The following is a 26,020-nucleotide window of genomic DNA, read 5'->3' on the forward strand; positions in this document are numbered from 1 at the left end:
CATCCACAGCTTCTCTGGGCAACCTGTTCCAGTTCTTCACCACCCTCTCCATGAAAAATTTCTTCCTGATATCTAATCTAAACCTCCCCACTTCCAATTTAAACCCGTTACCCCTTGTTCTGTCACTACAGGCCCTTGTAAAAAGTCCCACCCTCAGCTTCTTGGTAGGCTCCCTTCAGGCACTGGAAGGTTGCAATAAGGTCTCCCCAGAGCCTTGTCCATGTGCCCTGTCCTGTGTGTCCTTCTGGAGAGGATATTAGACTGAAGGGGTCCTTCCAGATGGACACCATGTCTAGATCCATATCCATCATTTCTTCCTACTCTGAGCACTTCTGTTCCTCCATTACCATCTGCATTATTTACAGAGATATGAGGAAAGGTAGAACTTGTGAAACAGGAGTAAATGCCTCCCCCGAACAGCTAGTCACTCCATATCCAAGCTGAAGGAGAAATCCTACCTCTTCCACCACTCTCCAGATTGTAAAGAAAGCAGGAGATTTGAAGAAGAGCTGGAAAACAGGGGCAACTATAAGGTTTGCTGGTTATGTTGAAGAGCAGCTGAAGATGCATGCATAACCAAGTTTTGTTGGTAGCATTCTTACCAGATTAGAAGTTAAATAGAACTGTTGCAGTCAGCAGAAAAAGGGCAAAAAGCATCTCCAACAGGGATGCACCTTGGGCACATGACTACTCTGTGTGCAAAGCAAGGTCAGTGTATGGTGGACATGGCAGACCTAAAGGAAATATGCAGTTGATTTGTGTGGGATGGTCCATAATTCTGTGTGTAACATCCAGAAATCAGTAGATTGATGCCTCAGGTCATTAAAAAATGGCAAGAAAATAAAAGATTAGTAGGTATGGAGGTAGAATCTTGGAAGGATACTCTAGAACTGTGGTTATATATTAAAGTCGTCCTTCTTAATCTTGATTTCTCAGAGAAAGTAATTGGCGTTCTTTTTAGAGATGATCGAGATCTGGCTTGCACAGAAGAGGCGACTTTTACGTCATTAAATCCTATATATATTTAATAAAATGTTTGAAATTTTGCCTTTCATAGTGAGAGGCTTGTGATGTAGTTGAAAAGTGTTCAGTGTTTTGAAAAAGGAAATGTGGTTACATTTTTGGGAAACAGTTTTCTGATTTAGTATCTATAACTACATAAAATGCCTGAGGGAAACAGTAGTTACCAAGCTTTCTGCAATAACCAGAAGTCACATAAAATACAAAATGGAAAAAAGGCTGCACAAGTATTTATTTCAGTTTTGATCAACTCATGACAGCTTCCTGTGGTTCAACAATCCAGATTTCCTGAACTTCAGTGAAAGCAGCTGCAGATAGACCACAATAGTCTCATTTTTTAGTTTCATTGTCAGCTAAATATATGAACAACTTATCATAGGGATTTGTCTCTTATATTGCATTGTTTGATCTTCCATCTGGCCTCTATTGGTGAGATATAGTATGTATGTCAGTGAGATATACCACAGTCCAGTGTAATGTATTTGTAGCTTATTACCCATAAAATACAAAAGTAATAGAGTTCCGAGTTCAGTACAGATGGCTTAAGGTATTTCTGAAAGATAATCAAACACATTCGCAGCTTGTTGCTTTAATTCTTTTGACCACTACCATAGTTAACCAATTTCAGTCATCTGCTGAAAACTTAATTTCAATATATGGTTGCAAAACTGTTTACTATGCATTGCAGGGAAACTGTAGCTATTTGAGGTTTTCTGACTATGGTGAAAAAATACTGTTCCATAAGAGGTTCCAAACCTACTTGTAATGCTGTACAAATCTGACATTTTAGAAGCAATTGGGCAAATTCAGAAGTGACTGTGTGTGTTTGTGAACAGGTGTTAGTACATACTAGGAATTATCTGAATATCCCTGGCAAAGAAATCTCTCGTGAGACTTCATTATGGGGTACACCTCATTTCTGAATTTAGGTATTCACTTGGAGACTAAAGCCTAAATATTCAGCTCAGCTGTGATAGCAATGTCTCCATCAGTGTATAGTGGTTAATATGTAGTATATTAAGCATATTTATTTATGTAGCACTTAAGGAAGATACCACCTTTGGGTACTAGCAGCAAAAAGTCAGCTACAAGGGAGGAACTCATACTTTGAAAATGAAAACTTGTGAGAACCTCAGGATTGTTGCCAGCTGCCAGCAGGTTGAAGGAAAGTCAAGCAATGCAGTGCAAATACCAGTGAAGTGCTGCCATTGAAGTGAGCCCTTCAGACTTACAAGGCAGAGCCATGAGGATCACCAGGACAATCATGTGAAAGGGTCCTAGAAGAGTATAAATTGTTTGGACTGGTAAAATGAAGAGGGAAAGGAACAGGAGCATTGTCAACAAATGCATAGAGGAAAAGAAAAAGCACTAGAAAGAAGAGCTGTACAGGCTAAGGACACTATTCACACAAGGACACATGGCCATGTATAAATTTACGATGGGCATTAAAGCCATGAGAACAGTAAGGTCTCCTATGGGAGTAATAGGGAAACTACTCCGACCTACTTTTGTGCTGGAGTACAAGTACAGTAAGTGTCTGAAGAAAATCCATAATACAGTGGACATCCTTGTCAGTTTTATGTTTCTTGTCTTGCAGTAAGCAGGCTAGACTATCAAGGAAGGCATGGAATTTGAGGTGCTAGACAACCTTTTCTAATTAACCACTAAAGATTGTGAGAGTGAAAAGATTTTAAAGGCCTGGGTCATGACTATGTGCTTTGCTCATTCTCTGTCAGCAAGGGACCTATTCAGTTATTCATACATCCAAAGTACTTCTGTGGCACTGGCCATATTACATCCTGATGCCCAAGGCAGAAGGTACTGTGGTGCTGCAAATTTGTACTAAATAACATCATCTTCCCTTATTTCACGGAGGACTAACAGGTGAGTTAGCTCACTGCCTCATCAGCCTCCCTCGACTGTGTGCCATTTCACTGACTGTATAACCTTACACAAAACGGACAGAGGTTAATGTTTAGATACTGTTCAGACAGCTCCTGTGACAGCGGAACCAGTACCACTGACTCAGTGTAGAAGATAATCGGAGTGGAAAATTTCTTACCCGCTCAGTGTTAACCATAGCTGGGCAGAGGAGGAGGTGATTAGTAAATGTGTCAAGCCAGAACAGCACAAGAATACTAAACAGACGTTATCCTGCCAGTACTATAAGGCTACACTACATAAACACTGAGATGGTGCATTTGCCTCTCTGCTTCTTGGCTGGCAAAATGCTTGATCAAAGTTGAGATGGACAAGGTAGATATGGACCCCAATCCTGACTTCCTGCAGGGGTGAGGAAGTGCTCCTGAACATGCAACCTACAGTTTCCTGGAGCTGCAGTATAAAATACGTTAAATGTGTGACTGAGAGAGAAAGACAGTGTGTGAGTAGGAGGAGAGGGAGGGGGCAGAGAGGAAGCAGGGAGCGTATTCTGGAGCAGTCTTTCACCCTCTCCTTTGTGAACTTGCTCTAGCAGCTACGAGTAAAGATGACCCTGGAAGGTACAGGCATATGAGGCTGCTTTTTTAGCATATACATTACTACTACAAAAGAGGAAGGGGTGAATTGGAGCAGAGGCTTAGCCAGATATTTGGTGCTATTTGACAAGATTTTCACCTGCTGTGGTAACCAGCATGATACATCGTTCAGTTTTCTGGCAGCACAGCTTTCGAAACTCTGTGTGACTGGTGCTTCTATTGTATGTCTAAGATCTGCTCTAGCAGTTGGACTGCTCTACCTAATTTTTTGAATGTAATAAATTTATTATTTGGAACATAAGACAATTAGTACTTTGAATGAAGTATAATTTGAGTCTGTAAGATACATCTTCGGGAAAGAAACATCTTCTATTTCTGATAGTCTGAGCGATGGCTTGAAGGGCTTGAGTTTATCTGCATTGCACTCTATAAGTCCTTCAAAAGAAGAGGAGAGTGAAATGCTTTTTTTCTAGTCAGTAAGGACACCTTCAAAAAGCTTAACTCTTTATACTGAAACCTACAGAGATACATTAGACCCTATTGTAACTTAAAAACCTGGCCTATATTTTGTATTGGGGCAAAACACTGCAGATATTTTAGGAGACAGTCACCAAGCTTGATCGTCAGTGGTCTTTGTTCTGGAAAGAGAATAGAGATAAATAACATTGTAGAGGCTGAGAATACACATATCTCCAAATGCTCAGGACCCAGTATAACAAAGCATTAATAGGGGCCATTGCCTAAAGTTATGTGTATAAACAGAGGCAACATTGAAGTTGTCTCTTATATAGCAGAAAGTCTTTTTTAGCTTCTTGTTATTGAACTAGAGCAATTGACCCAGCTTGCAGTGAAGAGAGTGAACTTCACACAAGAAAAGAGGAAACAAGTCCTGTTGTTCTTGAAGTAAGTCTGGTGTAAACTGATGGACCTATATATGTACATGACCTCTATTGAAATAGGGAGAAGGGAGGTCTGAATTGATGACGAGGTGCTCTCACTGCTTTTGACTCACTGTTTGGCTCACTGTCTGTCCAGCCTGACTTTTACGGGTTTCACATTCATCCAGGAAGCCTGAAAGAGGGGCTGGACCATATGGGACTGTATATGAAGTGCTCTGCCTGCCTAGCAGATCCAAGGGACCAGTCAGAGATAGCCCAGATTCATCAGGGCTTTATATTTTCTCTTTTCTCTTTCTGCCAAAGCTGCATTTGGATAACCAACAAGGCTTAAATGGGAGGGCAGAGATAGAAAGTAATAGTGTGTCACAGCACCCTTAAAGTGCCCATTGCAGTGGATGTAGAAGGTAGCTGAAGAGACTAAGGGTAAGGAGAATTCAGCTGTTATAGTGAACATTTTTCAGCATTGGGCAGAAGTGTGATTCTCTTCCAGATTTCAGTATTACACACATTTTTGAACCATCTAGTAGCAGCACTTGGGCAAAAAAGAAATAAAGTTTTACCCTTCCTTCTCTTAAATGAAGCAAAGTAAAAAGTCCAGTGCATTTTTGCATATAATGCTAATGGAATATTTTAGAGCCCAAAAGACTTTGATCTTTTATGGGGAGCAAAGTTTTGTTCTTCTCTTCTTTTTACAAGAAAATGACCCGGAAATTTTGAACGTAATGCAACTAAACTGAGAAAGGAAGGGATGATGGCAGTGAGGTAGAGGAAATTCCTGTAAAGGAAACAAACTCACCACAGTGCACAGCTAGAACTAACCACAATTCTTATCATGTAGTGTAAGATGTGCAGGTAAGATTTTCAGATACATTTTTTTAATTATTATAGCGATTAGCTTCAGATTTTAGCCCTCCCTACCCCATCCACTTGACAGGTGAGTTGGTTTTATTGTCTTTAAATGTGCGTTTTAGTGTAAATTGGTTTCAGTTGCTTTCAATTGCTTGTTCAAAACCAGTAATGCCTTAATAAGTAGTTTCTTTTTTTTGTTTGGTTTGGTTTGGGTTTTTTTTCCCCTTGCTTTATACGTATGGTGAAGCTTTTTCTTCTCCTGTGTGATTATTACTAATCTTACTGCTAGAATCAGATTATGTTTGCCTTTGCCTTGATGTTAAGTCCAATGCAAGACACAGGAATTGATAGCTCTGATGCTGAAGTGTTTTTCATTATGATCAGAATAGTAGATCGTAAAATGCCACTCTTTATGAGACTTCAGAGATATCACAAAACATGGTGCAGCTCTCAAGAAATTGATTTTGATTTCTTTTGCTTATATTTTATGTAAATAATACACAAAACGTGTGAGATTTGCTCTTTTCTTGTGAGAGTCCTTTAGGAGTTGAAACATAGGAAAAACAATTTCTTGTTCTTCTCTTTTACATCTTTTTACTACAGGAAATTATGTTAAGACCACACTAGTTTCCTTTGTATATATGTTAGTTTTCAATTAAATGGGATTCTAAATCCTTAAACTAAGGATATGATAATATGGATGTGTACGTGGCAGGAAAAGGTGGAGAGACTCTTGATAACACCTTGCCCAGAGTAGAGTGCTTTCTTTTTCTGGTGGATACTGACTAAGATAAAATGAGTCACTGAATATATTGAGTCACTGAATCCCTTTGAGTCCACCTGCAGTGCAAATACACAAGAATGGTCAGTTTAACATTATCCTATTTCAGGTACCCCCCTCCTTTGGTAATTTCTGTCTGCTTCTGCTGTCAATATCTCTCTTCCTGTCAAGCACTATTGCAGGATGACACTTCTTAATTTCACACGCTACCATACTTTTAAGCTCTATAAAAATGCAAAGTTTCTGAGGTTCTCTGATAAAAGTGTTATCAGTTAGCAGAAAAATTGGCAGTGGTGTATTTTCCCACGGCTAACAAAAAACAACAGAAAATTATACAGTTTGCTCACCAAAGCTGTAACATTCATTAGTTAACCCTTCCCTTTCACATTTCTTCCTTGTTTGTGGTGACCTTTTGAGCCTGAAGAGAGCTTTGTCAGTATGGCAGTAAACTGCAGTAAACATGACACAGAGATTATGCATCACTGGCATTATTAAATGCTTTGTGAGTGGTCATTGGATATCGTTTCGCTTTGTGTAGTCTGCATGTCCATCATTACAAACAGGCAGTTGGGAACTAAATACTTCCACTGCTTATCTTGTGCCACTTCTCATGCCTCATGCTGCATGCCTCGTGTAGCTTCTGATGGCTTATTCATGTTGAGTAAGTCACATGAGAGGGGCTGGACCATTTGCCTGGGATCAAGGGAAAGGGAAGTGGAGAGAAATGGGAAGTAGATGAGATTTTCCCCTTTGGACAACAGTGACCCATTACATCAGCTCATCTGCTCAAGGAACTGCAGCACTGAATCACACACAAGGCCCTTGGGTCCTGCTTGCTACTGGCACAAGTCTTCATTTGCTACATGGGCTATTGTGTGACATAACTCAAAACATCATCCTTTGTTTTATACAGTATTAAGAGGGGTAAAGATGAAGGCCTAATGAATGCCTTGAAAGAGGTCTTTACGACTGCCATAAACCCAGATTCAAGAATCAGGATCCACTGATCCATTTGCAGTGGATAAGACAATCTTCTTAAAGTTTAGGAGGGTTTTTGCCCAGTGCTGGTAGGAAACTGCGTCTTTATTCGGATATATGTATTGGTTTGGTGTTTCAGGATGATTTTGAAAGATGTGTGGGACGATGACAACTGGCAGCAGCCAACCTGTAACAGCACCAAGATGTGTTAAGACAAATGAGTTAACATGCTCCGTGTGACCTCTGAGCGTAAAAATAGTTCATTCCATTCACTTGCAAGGAATAGAGACAGTCTGAAGAGAATCGTGACTAACGTGCTCCTCTCTACGCAGAATAGCTGCCTGAAAAATTGCAGAGTGGGAGTTCTCTTGACCTCTCTAGCTAGCACAGTGTGCACTGGAAGCTCTCTTGCATGAATCATGTCTGATTTGCATAGGGTGCCAACAGACAAAGGACTAGCCTTTGCCTGACCTTTTTTCCCCTTGGGCTGACTCAGTGCCTCTCTGGCAGCGGTGCAAATGCATAGTCACTCTCTGGCCAGACTAGCAAAGGAAAAAGCTCCTTGAGGTCTCAGTTGCATAATGTGAACAACAGCAAAGCACATAGCCTTTACTCACTGAGATCCTGAATCAGACCCACTAGACATGTCGATCACAGGCACTGGATATGTTCTTACTAAGTAACCCAAATTAAGCCACACCTGTTGAATATGCATGCTTGACATCTTGCCTTTCTCCTAGATCCATGGCTGAGAAGGCTGTGGGACACCGATTAAACATCTTGGTAGGAGAAACACTGCCTACAATAGGGTTTGGTGTTTCGCCTTGGACAGGGTGCTGTAATATGGAGCTCTGGGTGCAGCTGAGTGCTTTGTGGACCTGCTTCCAAATCCCCCGGGTGTTTCTGTTCCCAGCTCAAAGATGGCACACCACAGAGCTGATTCCTTGTGATGGTGTGGATGTTACGCTGTGCAGCAGGTCTCTCTAGGATCATTCAGGCAGTGCAGTCCAGCACTCTGGTGTTGAAGTGATGCCTGATGCTGCACACAGAGGAGAAGAAAGCTTTTTTAAGTTGCTCTGCTGATGCTAGCAGACTTTTTAGGGTATGTTCATTTTAGTTGGTAATAAAGCCCAATAAGAGCGTGTATCTTGGGTGAAAGAGTTAGAGTCAAAGACATGGGGTCCACGTAGTACATGCTTTGAGGGTTTTACTTCTGCATAGTTCTACTCCGGCCCCATGGACTTAATGCCATTTGCAGCTGCAGCACGTTTTTGGATTTGGTTTGATCCCAAAGGAATCCAGTCTACACACTCTGGGTCTCTTGGTCTTCAAGATACAACAGAGCTCCATGGGTTTTGATGCTAGTTATGCCTTTCAGTCTGCTGCTGATGTCATTAACTAAAGGCTGATTTTGTCATCTGGTATCTTATCACTCATCTTAGAGAACAATTTCGTCTTCTAACAGCAACAGCTGCTGAAAGACCTGCATTTTCACTCCAGATGTGGAATTCTGCATTGCTGTAGGTATAACTTGGAAATCCATCTGTAAGCAACTCTATGCTAGATGTATTCAAAGAGACTGTTGCATATTCTTGCATATGATCTATCCTGCATTTTTGTGAAATACTGTGAGCAGGAAGTGTGCTGCAAACCTTGTCTTTAAAAAGCACAATATCTAGAAAATACTGTCTGCTAAGTTTTGTAGAGCTACATAATAAAATATGTGATTACCTATCTATCTTATTGGAGCATTCTTTATTAAAAAAAAAAAATCTGTTTTCCTCTTTTACAGAAAGCAACATGATTCTTACAGAAAATGTCTCAGAATATCAATCAAAATCAATAAAAAAATTCATGCTCACTTTATGTTGGATCCTAGCATTGTTTGTTAGTGGGGCAGAAGTCAGAGAGATTAACTTGCCAGGTAAGATTCTGCTTTGGTGAAATTTGGTATTCATGGTGCTTTCTGACAGCTGAGAAAAGTGGATCTGCATCTGCCATGCCTTTATGAGTTTTTTGTGCCTCTGTTCAGGCAAACATCTGTTTCTAGCCTTTCTGAAAGCTTTTTAAGTACTGGCAATACAGTTTACCTTAAATATGATTAAAAATTCAGTTCCCCAATGAAAATAAAAGGGAAAATTTAAAGGAGACTTTCTGAGAACTGAATGGAGCAAATGCATTGCTTCTGTCACTCCTTGAACTCTCCAGCAGCTGGTCCAAGCCTCTTGGGGGGAAGAAGGAAGAGAAATGCAGAGTGAAGCTGATATATCAAAATCTTCTACCCACACCATCTATCTGGAGGAGCTTGATCCTATTCAGTTCGTAGAGAGGAACTGAAACCGCAAAGGGTCTCCCAGGTGCAGAGGCGGGAACCAAAGAATTTATGCCCTCCCTTCTGCTGAAGTGAAAACCTGCCATACTTTACAGGGTTACCACATCCTGCTTGGCAGAAGGGGTGGTGGAGCAAGGTCAGTCAGCCTTTAGAGAATTCAGGATTAGAATTGATGACCACAGCTTTCAGAATCCAAAAATCAGTCTAATATTAGTGACAGTTACTGGAAAAAATGTGCAGAAATATTTGAAAGCAGTGAGGTGATAATATTTGTCAATCTTACCCTAAATAGGAGGTGTGGTGGGCAGGCTCTTCTTCAGGTTTATGTCAATCCCTTCTCCATGAAAATGAGGAGAGCTAGAAGAGCTACACCTGCACTTCTATAGGGTTGAGGTTTAACAGGTTAGCACCCAGGTGAAAATCTTCAGTTCATTAAAAAACTATTTTCACATTAGGCTTTTGAAAAAGGCCTAATAAACCTTTTGAACCTTTAAATAAACTTTTGAGAACATTGCCAAATTCCATGTTTAAGGAAATTAATTCTCTATTAGACTAGCATCTGGCCACATAAAAAATTATTTAACACAAAGAAAGGTAAAGTTGTATTTTTTGTAGTATTCATAATTTTTTTTTTTTTTAACGTGTTGACTGTGTGTTCTTTCAGGTGGTACTGATATCTTATTGTCCTGCTTTTCAGGATGTTCCCATGCTGAACCTCAAATATGGTATCGTGCAATTAGTGACGAGGAGTTTGTTTTACAATGCGCTTTGCCAGATAGAGATGCCACCCACATTTATAACAACTCACTTCTAAAACAACATAAGGTGAAATGGTTCTGGCATCAGAAGGATAAAGAGCTACTGAGGGCTATCAAGAAAAGCTCCAATCCTGCTCTCCAAGGGGATACACTTTGGTTTAAACCACTAAGGGACAACGCTTCCGGAGTGTACATCTGTATGATACGGTATATAACAGAACAAAAAGCTTATATTTATATACGAGATTTATTTTCTTTTTTTTTTTTTTAATGTATTAAATGTTTACTTTTTTTTCCCTGCATTATTCAGGGAAAAAATTCCATGTCTCAAAATTATTTTGGAGGTTCAAACAAAGAAGGTGGCAAAGTGTTCAGGTTATGACACAAGTAAGCTGTATCTTCTTGCTGGCAATGGGAATTCAATAACTTGTCCTGGGACAAAATGCTACAGCCACATGAAAAAGGCAGATTTAAAATGGTATAAGGTAAGAGTCACTCTCTTGAGCATTCAGAAAAGCTCAGTGGAAGTATAGCTTTAGGTCTACTTAATGGTCATGTGCCACAAGTTCTTGAACACTTCTTTATCAGAAAATGCAGCCTGAGAAATTCAACCCAAAAGTAGAATCTTGAATTGTTATATATCTAGTCAGTAAGTAGGAGTTTTGAAGGTTTGCCACACCCAAAATATTATTCCAAGAAATAGAACCCTAGAAATGTTTTCTCTTCAGCTAAGAATCTGAAGTAATTGAGCATGAAAAAAAGTTCTTTACAAAACTGACATATATTGAAATTTAAAATTTTAAGTTGTGTTTTGCCATTTTAAATCCCGAAAATATTAAATATGCCAAAGAAAAAGTGGCATTGTTATGAACAAAATTCTTTTAAGACAAATGTTTCAAATCGTTCTTTCCAAGATTCCTATTTTTAAATGAAACACTATTCCACTGAAACATTACTGACTTACTCTTTTTCAAATGACCACTAAAATACCCGCAAGGTAAAATTTATTCCTACTGTTTTAATAAGGATTGCAATATACCATCAAACCTGTATAAATGAGCAAATGAAAATGACTGAAATTTCAATTGTGCCTTTTACTACCTGGTATTCTTCACATTATTTATTCAAAGTAGAATTATGATCTAGTCAAAGTTACTCTTCATTTACTTTCAAACTTTACATGAGATATATCTTTACATACATCTTGATCTAAGGCCCAATGGATTTAAGTACATTCTTTCCATGTTGCATTAATGGATTTTTTTTCAGGAATTTGATTTAAAGAAAACTCTTAGTGGTAGAGAATACGAATACACTATGCTGAAAAGTAAAAGTTCTTTCAAAAAATGTTCAGTTCTCATCCTTTTAAAAGTTGTAACAGTCTCAGACAATCAAAAACTGATTTACTTCTCATGAAAGAACATGAAAATGTTTTCAAAATAATATATTTACGAAATAAAAAATACCCTGTCTATAAAAAGTGATCTTTTTTCTTGCTCTTTAGTAATAGGAGTTTAATTTACATTACATTCATGATTTCACATTTCTCTCAGCAAGCACCATTTTTAAATAATTTCTTAAAAAGACATATTGTATTCACATATTATAGACCACAATTTTTTAATATAACTGACAAATGTCCTCAGACTCCTAATAAATCTTTTTTTGGGCTTCAATGTTTGGCTTTCGGTGTTTGGCTTAGCCCCACTGCCCTGGTAATACTATCCAAATATCTTAAAATATAATTTAATAATAGAAACAACAACACCAAAAATTTGTTCTAATTCCTTGATATTTTTTTTCTTTTCATTAGGATGGTCATCAGATAACATACAGGAAAAGCAGGCAAAGCCTAAAGCTTAAGCATAATGAAATCTACTTGAATCCAACCTATGACAAAGATGCTGGAATGTATGTGTGTGATTACACTCTGTATGACAATACTACCACGTGGACAATGAGAACAGCAGTAACAGTAGAAGTCATTGGTGAGTATTATAATAACTCAGAATAAAATACCTCAAGTAAAGTATGTTTTCTCTATTCTTTCTTCGACTATTTATCTCTGTCGGTCAGGCTCTTGTTCTGAAAAACCTGTAAACTGTATTAGCTCCATGGTCACTAAATTCCTTTTCCAAGTATTCTGAGGACATCTTGGGTCATTGACTAGAACTTTCAATGTTCAATAATAACAGGTAGCATACAACGCCATCATTTTCAACATCTAATTCTGCCTCGGGTTTATTGTAGTTCCTAACAGTGGGGATCATATCTGTAAAAGGACTTAGGTCTCTTGATCTGGGAGTAGAATTCGTGAAATTCCAACTAATGCCAATGTTCTTCATGTACTATATGGAGAGTGTTAAGAAGATATTCACATTGTAGGAGGGACCAGTGTTAATCCCACATGGGAAATGTGGCCAAAAGCAGTGCATCTCAGTCCTACCCCTGTCCTTGAAGTAGAGGCTTATGTGAAAGTAGGAATTAGATAACAAAATCATTCTTTGTGGCATGGATGAGACCTTTCTTTTTTTTCACTTGACAATGAGGAGGAAGGTAATGTGGGTGGGATCACTGCCCATCTTCCATGTACCTTTTAACAGCAGAGGAAACAGGACACGTGTGAGCAATCCAACTAACAACTGTAGAGAGCCATGAGGTTGCCCCTTAGCCTCCTTTTCTCCAAACTAAACAAACCCCAAGTCCTCAGCTGCTCCACATAGGACATTCCTTTCACCAGCTTTGTTGCCCTCCTCTAGATGCATTCAAGGATCTAAACATCCTCTTAAATTGTAGGACCCACAACTGCACACAGAACTCAAGGTGGGGACGCACCAATGCTGAAGACAGGGGGATAGTCACCTCTTTTGACTATCTGTTGATGCTGTATGATGCAGGATGTGGTTTGCCCTCTTGGCTGCCAGGGCATGCTGCTGGTTCAGAGAGAGCCTGCTGTTGAATAGCACCCCCAGATCCCTTTCTTCAGGGCTGATCTCCAGACACTCCTCTCCCAAGTTACACTTGTGCCTGTCATCACTCCATCTTAGGTGCAGAACCCAGCATTTTGACTTGTTAAATTTCATCCCATTAATCATAATCCAGTTCTCCAATCTATCTATATCCCTCTGCAAGTCTTCCTGTCCCTCAAGAGAGTTAGCAGCACCACCCAGTTTGGTATCATGAGTGAACTAATGGTGTGTTCAACTTCTTCATCCAGATCGCTGATAAATACATTGATCAGCACTGGCCCAGGAATTGAACCCTGAGGAACACTGCTGGTGACTTGCTGCCAGCCAGATGTAGCTCCATTTATTACAACCCTCTGAGCTCTGCCCTTCAGGCAGTTCTTCACCTGGTGCCCCATGAACCTGTTCATCTCACAGTTGGAGAGCTTGTCCGGAAGGATGCTGTGAGGGACAGTATCAAAGACCTTACTAAAATCCAGAAAAACTACATCCACCACCCTCCCTTCATCCTCTAGGCGAGTGACCTTATCATACAGAAGAGTATCACATTAAACAGAACTTTTCCTTTATGAACCCATGTTGACTGTGCCTGCATTATTCTTTAAATGCTTTTCAGTCATACTCAGTATAACCTTTTCCATAATTTTTCCAGGACCTGAGGTTAGGCTAACATGTCTGTAGTTCCATGGGTATTTCCTCATGCCCTTTTTGTAGCCTGGAATAACTTTGGCTAGCTTCCAGTCAGCAGGGACCTTCTGAGACTCCCAAGATGTAGATCAAGGTAGATGACAGAGATGGGTCCTGACATAATATCTGCTAGCTCCTTCAGTACTCTGGGATGAATCCCATCAGCCCTCATGGACTTATGAACATTCATTTGATACAGGTGGTCTCTTATAATTTCAGTGTCCACAAAAGGACAAAAAAAAAAAAGGAAAATCACTATTCCCAACACTCATGGTCCTCTGACTCAGGGGACTGGGCAGCCCGAGGTCTATCAGTATTGTTAAAGACTGAGGCAAAACCTGCATTGAATACCTCCACTTTTTCTTCATTCCTTTTAGCCAGATGACTGTCTTCAACAATTATCGATCCAATGTTTTCTTTAGATCTCACCTTTCTATTAACATACATAGAAAAATCCTTGCTATCTGACACAACACTGGCCGGTTTCAACCCTAATTGAGCTTTGGCCTTTCGTGTCTGCTCCCTGCATATATGAACCACAGCTCTGTAATCTTCCTACACAGCCTGACCTCACTTCCAGAGATCACACAATTTCTTTTCCTCTTGAGTTCCATGAGGAGTTCCCTGTTCAGCCAAGCTGGTCTTCTGCCCTGCTTGCTTGTCATATGACACAGTGGAATTTCCTGCTCCTGTGCTTCTAAAAGGTTTGTATGGTTTAGTAAAAACTGGCCAGCACTCTATGACAGTAATATGGCACGGCCTTCTGTTCTCCTTCAAATCATGGTGACCTTTTCCATAAGATTTACTGTCCTCTGCTACCCTTCAGGTAAAGCCCAGGTGTTGCCTGGCAGTGGTGTTGGACAATGTCAACACTGTGAAAGGGAGCATGCTAGCAACTCAGGAGTAAGAATGAGGGAGACTGTTTAGTTTGCTAAAAAAAGAGATGTGGTTATGCTCTTCTCCAGATAGCTGTGATTGAGTGCTGTAAGCCACTGTTCATCAGACAGTCCCGTCTCTCCAGTCAGAGGTCCCAGAGGAAAGCATAGATATATCTATTCTACACCCTGAGCAGGATGGACCCTGTACAGCTGTTTCTGTATGACAGTAGCACAGGACTTATTCTCAGATTCCTGGTGGAAAGTGGGCCACTCTGTGGAAGGAAGAACAAGATTTAGGGAGCAAAAGAAAGGTGTCAGGTGAGGCAACTGGTTCTATGCTCTAGTGAAGACAGCAGGCTTCTGAAATAGTTGGTCCCTTTTTTGAAGATGTTTGATGCATTTGGCACTAAGAAGTCATGGGAAAAATAGATACATCCCATCAAGATAACGTCTGGAAACCATGTTTCACCAACTTCTGAGACCTCTATGTGCTGGGTTACAATGCCTGGTGCTCTTTCACTCTTCTCTCTGGCTATATTCCCACAATATTTTCCAAGCAGGCTTGACTAGCTCTGCTTTTATTCTGATCTGGCTGAAACTGAGCTAGAGCGCTGTGTTTCTCAGTTTTTTTCCCTCACTTCACAGCACAGTCAGAAAAACACTTCAAAGATGTCACATACATATATATTCCCCCTGAATCTTGCATACATTTCTCTCTTGTGGCTTCATTTAAAAAAAAAAAAAAAGGAAAAAAAGTGTTCTATGGTGCTGTTTCCTGTAGTATGGGACTTTCCTAGAATATCAGTGCTGTGGGTTTTAGCCCCTTCAGGTTGTTTTTTCAGAGCCTGGGTAATTGCTTAGTAGCTGTATGAACTGTGGTTGCCATTATCTTTGCCCTTTGACAGCCCTTGTTTTCAAAAAACATGGTTATTTTAATGCAAGTCCCTGTGCTGTGTATTTAAAGTGATTGAGGTGTGTGTGCTGTATATATGCTAACTGGGCATGGAATGGGGCTTGGTAGGGAACTGGTATGAGGATTACATCCTTCAGGGAGCTTTGCAAGGGGCTTATTTCTGAATCCTAAATAACCTTAAGTGCAGGATAGATGCTGAGCTCCTCAGCTCATGTGAGATTGCAATGCTTCAGAGTAATTGAGATAGCAGGTATTTAAGTAGCTACATGAATTTTGTGGTCAAAACTCCCTTATCTGTGCATTCTCACACACGCCAGCAACTGTAAATCATCCTCTTGGGCTTAGGTGTCTAAATTCCACCTAACATTTGAAAAAGAAAATTCTGTAAGATATTTCCTCTGATCTTCTTCACCGATGATAGCATTATAATTATTAACAGTATTCCTGTTAATTGCAGCAAAAAACACTATCCATCCACCAAACTTCTTGTATCCCAGTGGTGTGGTGATCCTCGAAGCAGAGCTTGGTAAGTTTTGATTCCTCATCTGAAAGTGAAAGAAAATGTTTAAATGAGTTCTTGATAGATAATGGTAGATCTTGATAAAGCAAAACCGCCTTGCTCTCTAGGAGTGTGAGCATTTTATGTAAAATGTAGTTGTTTTCTTCATATATATCTTTGTAGATGTTAAAGAAAGCATCATGTGTTATACAGATCCCAGGCTATTTAAGAAAAAAATATTCTGGTGACCTCCATGCATGGTTTTCCTGTGCTAATTTGTTCCAGGAAAGCCACTTGAATTGGAATGCCGTGTACAGTTTGGGTTTGAAAAAGTTTCTCCGATGAGGATAGAGTGGAAAAGAAACAACAAAGAAAACATAAATGAGAAATTGAATCAGGAAACATGGTAAGAAAGAAAAGAAAAAAAACCCAACACAGTATTCTGATTACTACTAGAGTCAGCAACTGTAAAAATCCTTCTACAATAGCTTTACTGAATACATTTTACTGAAAGAAACTTAGAAGGCTCTGTTCTTCAACATATTAATGTGTATGTCTACAAGCATGTGACAGGCACATGCACTTTGCATACAGAAGCACATGTTGATGGCCATAAAGTCAAGAACTCAAACTTTGTGCACAATCTTAACTCTTCTTTCTAAAGCTTTAATTCATGGACATCTTCAACATGAATGGTGCTTGGTTGCCTGTGCCTGCAGCAGCTGTCTTCAAGTGTTCCTTCTGTTGTGCCTTGCTAGCAACTCACACAATCTGTCTTTGGAAGCTGTCACCGAGTGGGGACTACACCAGAGCAGTAAAACAGTACTGTGGACACTGAAAGGAGTTTGGGTGACTCAAGTGTCGGAGTGTGTTTATTGACTCAGACTTGCAGCACTGAATTTCAGGACACTGAATTTCAGTAGTCTTCCATGGTGAGAATTAACCAGACCCTGCAGAGAATCCATGTGTGGGGGAAAGCTTTCCTGTGACCTGGGGACAACACAAATAGTCACCACTCTTCCCTTTCCTTCCAGTACTTGCCTGTCTCATTCACTTACATGTGTCCAACTTGGGCAAGAAACACTTTGGAGACAACACAGACAAGTGTGCCTTGCATCATTATGCAGCCCTGAGTTGTCTTTAGGGGAAAACTTTACTGTACACTCGGAGAAGAAAAAGACCTGCTGTCACTGCTAAAATCAAGTTCTTAACAGGAGTCATATGGGAAAAAAATAACAAATGATGATACCACACACACACACACAACTCACTCATGAGGTAGACTGGAAACTAGATTTTCCTAAGTTTTGAATGTTTAGCTTTGTAACCTTCTTCTTACCAAGTTTTTAGCTTTTTGCATGCATACAATTTCTGTTTGTTTATTTTTTAAAAACCCAAATGAATAAAACATTCCCAACAGACTTTCAGTACAGGTTGAATCCTTGCCCATGATCACGCCTGTGTATCTTGAGTCAGCAGAGGTAGGGCCATGGAAGATTGTAATTTTGTAGTGGCATGATGTGAGGTGTCTTCAGGACCACCCAGAGATGCCTGTACTTGTGGCTTTCAAAGAGAAATGCTAACACTCAGAAGCCCTGGGTGTTCTCGAGTAGTTGCAGTCACAGATCTGTTCCCCACAACCCTCAGCAGGACCTAAGGGATTCGTCTGTTACCTCCTCATTTCCTATACTTCCATCCCTTATACCTGTTTTACTCTGTTTGCCTATGCTGTCTCTGAACTTTTCACTCCTGTGCAAGTGGCTGTGCTGCTCAGACTTTTTGCCCAGGTGGTCCTCTCCTAGGGCTTCTTTTTGAAGTTTCACTTCCCTGCATTTCTCTGGGGTATTTTTTTACATCTACAATATTATTTGTAATTTTCTAAGAAGTCAAGTCATATTTAAAACTAGGCAAGTGCTTAAGTGTTTTGCTGACTTGATGAATTAAGAATAAACCTTTCAGTCTGCATACCTTTGACGTTAGTATTTTCTTACAATGTAAAAACCAAACGGAAGTGCCAAACCAGAATATTGCTGCTAAAGTTCAAGCTGAATGCTAAGAATTTTCAAGCTCTTTCTTTGTAGTTAAGATATTTGGAGATTGTGTGAATGAACAGCAAAGGTATCATGCAAATATCCTTTTTTTTTTTCTCTTTAGTGTTTATCCAAAAGGTTTAAAGGGGTACACACTTCTTCATGTTGCAAAACTGAAAGAAGTTACCGAATGGGATCTCAGAAGCAACTTCACGTGCTTTGCTGAGAATTTGGTGGGGAATGCCTCCGCTGTGATCCAGCTGAAAAGAAAGCAGAGAGGTAAAACTATCAATGTCTGCTATTGAAAACACATTTTGTTTTACTCACTGCTACAAATTCACTCCCCATTGTTACTGGCTTTTTAGTCAGCTGCAGAAGTTTCCTGAAGCTGAATGGAAAAACTCTGGTTTGTCAGATGTCTTGAAAGGCACATTATTCTTAGGACTACTCAGAAAGACAGGGGTATCTGGGGACTAGATACTAGATATTGCAAGAGGAGAGTAGCAACTCTGAACATTAACAGACAATCTATCTAACTGAAGCAGAGCAGCTGCTGAAAGCAGTAGTATTCCTTGATTTTCATAAGACATTTCTGTTTGTTTCCCCAGTCCTTAGCATGCATGTTTCTGAGAAGTTACCGTAACTGATAGGAATGTGGCAGCCTTTCAGGCAAAGGCCAATACCAGAATCAGTGTGGAAATTAAACCGTTGAACCGTAGTTCACAGTGGAGGTTCATCACTGGAGTGGCACAGGAAGTCTCCAGCAGGGCACTGTGTGCAGCTATGTGTGTGCTGATGTGACTTTTCCATCCCAAGTGATGACTACTTTCAGCCCTTCTGAGTGTACCCCAGACCGTTTTCTCTGCGCCTTGTGTCACAGATTGGCTTTTCATACCATCAAGGAGAAGTCATTCCAAAAAGGTACCCTGATGGTAGACTGAAACTCTGTGTTAAGGTTTGCAGCTAAATGAATAAACTTACATAAAGTTTGCCAGCGGGGCAAGAACAAAGATTGTGAGATGGTTTGCCCCCATTTCTCGACTGAATTTTTCATCTAAGTGTCAAGATTATTTTGGAAGGCCTGAGTTATGATGGGAACTTTTCTTTCTACAGTGTTTCTCTTATATGTACTATGTAGTGCCATTTCTACACTATTTGCATTCCTGTTGTGCACTGCCTTTATTTACCAGCACTGGATTGAAATAGTGCTGATGTACCGAAGTTATCTGGTCCACAACGAAACTACAGGAGGTAAGAAACATTGTGTAATATTAATTTTCTCCATTTTTTTCTACTGCCCTTTGCCACATGGTTAATCTCATGTGAATTAACCGCTTAATTAAATTCTCATAATGACCCTGTTCTCTTTGAGATGATACAAAGGCTGTTAAAGCTGACAAGACGCTCAGTGGATTCAGATGGAAAAAAAGCCAGGCAGTGTGGAGGAAATATCTAACACCAACTGAAATGTCACAGTTAGCCTTTTACAAGATCCCTAATTTACCCATGGAAGATTAAAACAGGAAGCTGAATTCTGGCGGTCAGCTTCGCAGGGAATAATAGAACATCTCCAACATTTTAACCTCATTCTCCTAAAGTGTTCAACAGAACCTGTAGACAAGCATCAAATGTCCTTGAAGAACTAAGTGAAGGACTCTGGAGTCTATTGTATTCTTCACCTGAAGCCAAATAACTCCTGAGAAGAATGAACAAAGGGGAGAAATAAGACGATATAGAGCACTAACTGGGAAGTGTATATTTAGGAAATATTCACAATTCCTTTCTAAATATTCTGTTGACCAGCTTGACATTTACACCAGAGTGATCAGCTTCCGATATTTCAAATCTCCATAGTAGCGTTGCCCTATCATCTTAGCTAAAATGCGCCTCCGACTCAGTAAGCAGTGCAAGAATGTATCAGAAATGTCAATGCCTACTTCAAAGAACTTAACACATAATTGTCTTACATGGGCTGAAAGAAATCTGACAGTATGTGCCCTAGGAAATTTTTCTAAAAATTCTTGAATCTTGATGCAGCTTCAGATAAGGGGTGTTTGAGTCTGCTTTTGTGTTTTCATGTGCATATGTCGATCGTACGAGTGTGAAATAATTGTATCTAGATATCTATAAATACATACACAATAAGACAATTAATTAACAGCCCTTTTGGAAAGTATTTTTGTCAGCCCTAAGGCAGCTGGCAAAAGAGATTTGGGAAATCACTCAAAATTTCCCCTCTATTTGATAACAGTTTGATTCAAGAACCTCTGGAAAGTCCCCTTAGAACTTGCCCTATATGTCAGTAGGACAGAGACAGACTTGCTAAGATTTGTGCACTGAAGTTGAACACACCTCTGGGTTCCACCATGGCAGCCTCTGAGTCCGCTCCCTGAGTCCCATGAACCGCATGCCCACAGAACCATTTGCAGGGTGGGGGCATGGAGTGTGCAGCTGTGCACATTCAGGTAGTTATCTGCCTAAAGTAATGAGCCATAAAACATGTTCTCATCTGCAGGATTATGTCCTCATTTCATGTGGATGCGTTTCAAGTCACCTGAGGTCTGAAGGGGCTTCCTCATAGAGCAGCAAAGCAGTAGCAATGACTTAATTTGGCTGTTTCTTCCTTTCCATCACTTCTTATCCCATGCCTCTTTGCACAGAATCAGAGAACTGCAGAATCCCACAAGGTTGGAAGGGAGTCCTGGGAGTCCCCTGATCTGACACCATGCTCAAAGCAGAGTCAACCTAGGCCGGGATGCTCAGGGCCTTAGAACCATAGAATGGTTTGGGTTGGAAGGGACCTTTAAGATCATCTAGTTCCACCCCCCCTGCCATGGGCAGGGACACCTTGCACTAGACCAGGTTGCTCAGAGCCCCATCCAGTCTGGCCTTGAAGACAGCCAGGGATGGGGCATCCACAACATCTCTGGGCAACCTGTTCTAGTGCCTCACCACCCTCTCTGTGAAGAATTTCTTCCTGATATCTAATCTAACCCTCCCTGATTTCAATTTATACCCATTACCCCTTGTCCTATCACTACAGGCTCTTGTAAAAAGTCCTCTCCTAGTACCCTTGTAGGCCCCCTTCAGATACTGGAAAGCTGCAATGAGGTCCCCCCGGAGCCTCCTCTTCTCCAGGCTGAACAAGCCCAATTCTTGCAGCCTTTCGTCATAGGAGAGGTGCTCCAGCCCTCTGATCATCTTCGTGGCCTCCTCTGGACTCGCTCCAAGTGGTCAATATCCTTCTGATATTGAGGGCTCCACAGCTGGATGCAGCACTCCAGGTGGGGTCTCACCAGAGCAGAGTAGAGGGGCAGAATCACCTCTCTCGACCTGCTGGCCACACTTCTGACCTTGTGGCCTGAGAATCCTCTCTAGACAACATGCTCCAGTGTTTGACCCCACTCCCAGTGCAAACTTTTTCACTAACATGTAATGAGAAATTCCCTTGTTGTGACTCGTGTCTCTTGCTTCCTCTCCTATTACTGTGCACCTCAAAGAAGAGCCTGTCTCCACCATCTCTGTACCCTCCCATTTGGTAGCTGAAGACAGCAATAAGGTCACCTTTACTCTCATGCCACTCTCACCCTTGGGCTTCCTTCTTAGCCAATTCAGATGTATCTCTTAAAAGTCTTACCTTCTTCCACAAGGAGAAAGAAACAGTGCAGAAGCCATGATACTAACTTTTATAGACCATGTGTGCAGTCACTTTGCTTAACTCAGCTATTCTTCATTTCCTATCCTTTGGGCATCTTAAATGTTTGTGCCAAATGTTCCTCAGATTGTAACTCTCCTGTAAGATTCTGGGGAAAAAAAAATCATCGCTTTTACTGTGCATTTGTTTTTAACTTGCTATTGTAATAGTAGTATTATAAAGGAAAACTGATGTATTTATTATTGGTCATTATCTAATAAGATTGCAGTGACCTCTGTGGGTGAAATGAGGAATATCTGGCTTGTAGCACAATTTATTGTAATTTTAAAAATGTTTTCAAAGGAGCTTCAGTGCAGGGTGTAGCTGAACTGAAGTTCAGCTAAACCAATCTAGTGACCCTCTGCCCCACCTTCAAATCCCACACTGGTTCTGCATGCCTGCTGTTGGCAATTTTTTCTTGTGGGCCTGAATTGGCTCAGCTTGGCGGAAAAATAACTCAGTAAAAGACAGTGAGTAGCTAGCAAAGTGAATCAGCTTCCTCTGTTACCACAAGAGCTTCAGCACCAGTAGAAATTTGGGCTGACCGAGGATGTCCTGCTATTCCAAAAGATTTAGGCCTCCAATCGTTCCCACATCATATTTGGCAGTTTCATCAACCTTAGGACACATTGAATGGCATCAAGCAACTACATATGGGGAACCGGACTGAGTCCACTGCACCTTTTGATTTCACCAGAAACTATGTATGTTTTACTTCCTCCTCCCTCAAGTGTAGTTCAAATTTTAATCAGCAAATAGATAAGATGCGTTCTTGCCTTGTAGCTGGGAATGGGATTAACTCAGGTCATCAGTACCAGGGTGTTTCAAAGATGAGAAAAGTTCTTTATGTATTTTTCATCTGCACCTCACAAACACTTTTAATCAGACTGAAATGAAATTCAGGAACTCGTCAGTACTCAGTGTCTGAGCTGATACTTGGATCAGGCTTCGGCTTTGCAACTTGCACCAGTCTGTCCAATTAGAAAAATAACAGTGTATGAAATACAGAACATCTTTTGCAAGAAGCTAATATGTAAGATAATTGCTCCTTTGAAATTCACCTTATTTTCAAAGTGAGTTGTGCACTGATGAGTGTTTTTGGACTCATCATTTGAGCAAATGAGAAAAGATTGAGAATCATTCCCTACAGCATGGATTTTGCCTAGAAGGGGACAGATCTTCCACTGATGCAAACTGGACCATGTTTATGAAAATGCAGAAACTGCCTGATTTAAACCTCCTTGTACCTCTGTAACTTCCTCATTTGCTTTGGTAGTGTATGTCTACAAAACTTGCAAGACAGTGAGAAGTAAGGGTTGACTTTGTATAGCTGGATGGCTGTACTTCATGAACAGGTGATAACTTTAGGCTTCTGTTTTACCTAATTAAATAGAAATAAATAGAAACTGAGCATTAAGAAGCTGAATGCTTCAAGCAGACTTGTTAATCTATAGTGTTATTTATTTACTTTAGATGGCAAAGAATTTGATGCATTTGTATCCTATGCAAAACTAAACTCTTCTGAAAGTGACTCCACTTTAATTAGTGAGGAAAAATTTGCCCTGGAGCTTCTTCCAGATATGCTGGAAAATAAATATGGATACAAGTTATGCATTCTTGAAAGAGATATTCTTCCAGGAGGAGGTAAGTTCCCCATGGATGGTAGGAAATCTTTAGTTCTTTATAGAATTGTTTTTTGTTTTCCACAAAACCTTAAGCAGCAGATCAGCAAATGGTATGGTTTGGTACTCGAGTTTCTGCTCAAATCTCATCATGTTTTGATCTTTATATCTGACCCCTGCACCTAAGAAATACGTATGTTTAAGTGTGGCTGCTGGGGCCTGCTAGGCTGAGACAATGCTTCTTGTCCAAGAATTTCTTTGCAAGCAGACTCCATTTCTGAAAAGAAGACCCTAAATATTTCAGTAGTCACTTTCTGAGCAACTTGTCAGTGCTACCTGCAGTAGTTAGAAAGCCCTCAGTACCTCTGCCTGGGAGAGACAAAGACAAGTCCAAGTGTCCCTTGAGACCCTGCTTGAGCACCAACAAAGTGTGTTGAGGTCTCAGCTGTGCCCTCCACCTCCTGAGCAGCAAGTTGTGTTCTCCAGGCTGCATAAGAATGGCTGTGGTACCCTCTGATAGCAAACATATTTCTAGGGGTTATGTGATGCTCAGCGTCCCTAGGTTTGGTTTTCCTTACTTCTGGGTTTTAGCTGTTTATAAAGGAACTGATGAGATAAAGAGTCCGTTACAGAATGCAATAACAATCACCACTTCTTCTCCAGCATACACAGATGAAGTTGTTACAGCTATTAAACAAAGCAGAAGAGCAATAATTATTTTGAGCCCAGCCTACGTTAGTGGACCAAGCATCTTTGAACTGCAGGCAGCAGTGAACTGTGCATTGGAAGACAAAAAGATCAAACTGGTATTAATAAAATTCCAAGCTTTTCAGGAGCCAGAGGCTTTGCCACCAGTAGTGAAGAAAGCTCTTCGGATTTTACCCGTTGTTACCTGGAAGTCTTCTATTTCTGCTGCTTCAAACAATAAGTTCTGGAAATACATGCATTACCACATGCCAGTGAAAACTACTAAGATGCTGGGAAACTGCAGCCCAAAGGGCTTTTTCCAAAGGTTATTCAGTCTGGTATATCGAAATTTCAGCAGAAATTTCACAGAGAGATGGCAACAGGCTCAGGAATGGTGACTGAATGGTGAATGATTGTAAAAGACCTTTTCTACATCTGCTGACCACCGTGGACTGTCACTGCAGTCAGCAATAGTTCACTGCAAAACAGTGAGAAGGTCTGCAGCGTGACAGTGCTGCAGCCCACAGTAAAACTAAGTAGCACTGCACACAACTGCAAATGTGAGCTATCTTTCATAAATTATTATTTACTTATTATTGATATTATATTTATTATACTATTTTGCTATGATGTTGAGACATATATATGAATGTTTTGTTCTTCTGTATTTCTTCTGGAATATTTTTATACTTGTTTTCTAGAAAAAGATTAAAAAAGGGAACTCCAGGGGAAGCTTGCAGTTTAATTTTCCTGTGCCATCAAGTGGGACAAATCCAGACACCAGACTAAATGAGTTACCTCCTCTGGTGGGAGTACCGAGGAAGAAAAACCCTGTGACACTGCCACAACTTGGTATGCCAAAGGGGTTGAGGAAAGAAGGAACACTGTGTCAGGGCTGATCCCAGGCATCTTGTTCCTTCCTGCAATGGGAGAAAGCATTCCTATCAGTTGTGAAGCGTTTCACACTCGGAAACATCTGCACACTGCTGATCCTGTCTGGTGCTGGTCACTCATGGGTCCCACTGAATCTCTCAGTATTATCGATGCATCGTGGTTGTCAATCAAAGCCCTGGTTGCCACAGCTAGTAGACTTCCAGGTACTCTGAAGTCCTTCCCTTGCATCCCTCTGGCTGCTGATATTCCAGAGTTTGTATGACTTACCCTCAAGGCAGTTTGCAGTCTGTGTGTGCACAGCTGTAGCTAAGTCAAAGACAATATTTAGTGTTAAGAAAATCTGAACAGGAGAGCCACTGATCTGGTGTTCTGCTGACCTCATTTGGCCTTCAAGTCAACAAATCCTTGTTTTATAATGCCTAATTGATTATCTCATCTGCCTGATTCCTTGTTGGAAAGGGACTTCAAGAAATACTGCTGATAACAAGACCGTTATACTGGAAAAAAGAACCACTCTGCCGAGCAGGCTGAGCATTATCCACCTGGTTTTGTACTGGGTTCAAAGCCTTCAGTGAGACGAATGGTGGGTGTGCTGTGGGGCAGAAGATAGTGCCTCATGTGAAAACAGAATATCAAACACCTGTGCCAAAGAAAATTTTAACACTGCAGTTGCACCTGCATTGGGGTTTTAGTTAGGAGGGGTGTTAGTTCAGACCATGATAAGCTTTTGAAGCAAATTTCCCAATTGTCACCACTTGCTGCCTTTTGCTTTGCACTGCAGAGCATCTCAGAGCGCACACGCTGGATCACTAATGTAGAGGTAACCCGACAGCCTGTGAGGTTCAGCATTGCTTTCCAACAAAACCAGATCAGTGGTTAATTTGAGTAATTTGTCAGTAAATTAAATTTAGTCACTTCTAATGTATGTAATACAGGCTTTAGCAGTTTCTGTTCAACATTACTATGTTTGCACACTTTATTATCCTAACACTAAACATGATAGTTCTTTGTGGATGACAGAATAGGCTGACCTTTTAAAAATTACTGGTCAGTGTC

At 40.5% G+C, this 26,020-nt stretch overlaps 1 protein-coding gene across 1 annotated transcript; it reads left to right on the forward strand.

Annotated features, from left to right (window-relative positions):
- The first annotated feature begins 6,761 nt into the window (after positions 1-6,761).
- Positions 6,762-24,468, forward strand: IL18RAP (interleukin 18 receptor accessory protein). Its single transcript, XM_010148194.1, has 11 exons — positions 6,762-6,893; positions 8,793-8,928; positions 10,034-10,301; positions 10,405-10,579; positions 11,908-12,082; positions 15,996-16,064; positions 16,323-16,443; positions 18,192-18,346; positions 19,181-19,318; positions 23,235-23,405; positions 24,047-24,468. Exons 1-11 carry the CDS (start codon positions 6,762-6,764, stop codon positions 24,466-24,468), a joined length of 1,962 nt encoding a protein of 653 aa, XP_010146496.1.
- The last annotated feature ends 1,552 nt before the right edge of the window (positions 24,469-26,020 follow it).

The sequence above is a fragment of the Eurypyga helias genome, unplaced genomic scaffold (assembly GCF_000690775.1).
Source record: "Eurypyga helias isolate BGI_N326 unplaced genomic scaffold, ASM69077v1 scaffold10560, whole genome shotgun sequence".
Taxonomy (NCBI): Eukaryota; Metazoa; Chordata; class Aves; order Eurypygiformes; family Eurypygidae; genus Eurypyga; species Eurypyga helias.

What these genes read in the sequence shown, in the direction of transcription:
- IL18RAP (XM_010148194.1), top strand. Translation starts at nt 6,762, where the DNA reads ATGAGATTTTCCCCTTTGGACAACAGTGACCCATTACATCAGCTCATC. An exon ending in CAGAGAGATTAACTTGCCAG is followed by an intron (nt 8,929 to 10,033) that starts GTAAGATTCTGC and finishes CCTGCTTTTCAG; the next exon opens with GATGTTCCCATGCTGAACCT. An exon ending in AAATTGAATCAGGAAACATG is followed by an intron (nt 16,444 to 18,191) that starts GTAAGAAAGAAA and finishes TTTTCTCTTTAG; the next exon opens with TGTTTATCCAAAAGGTTTAA.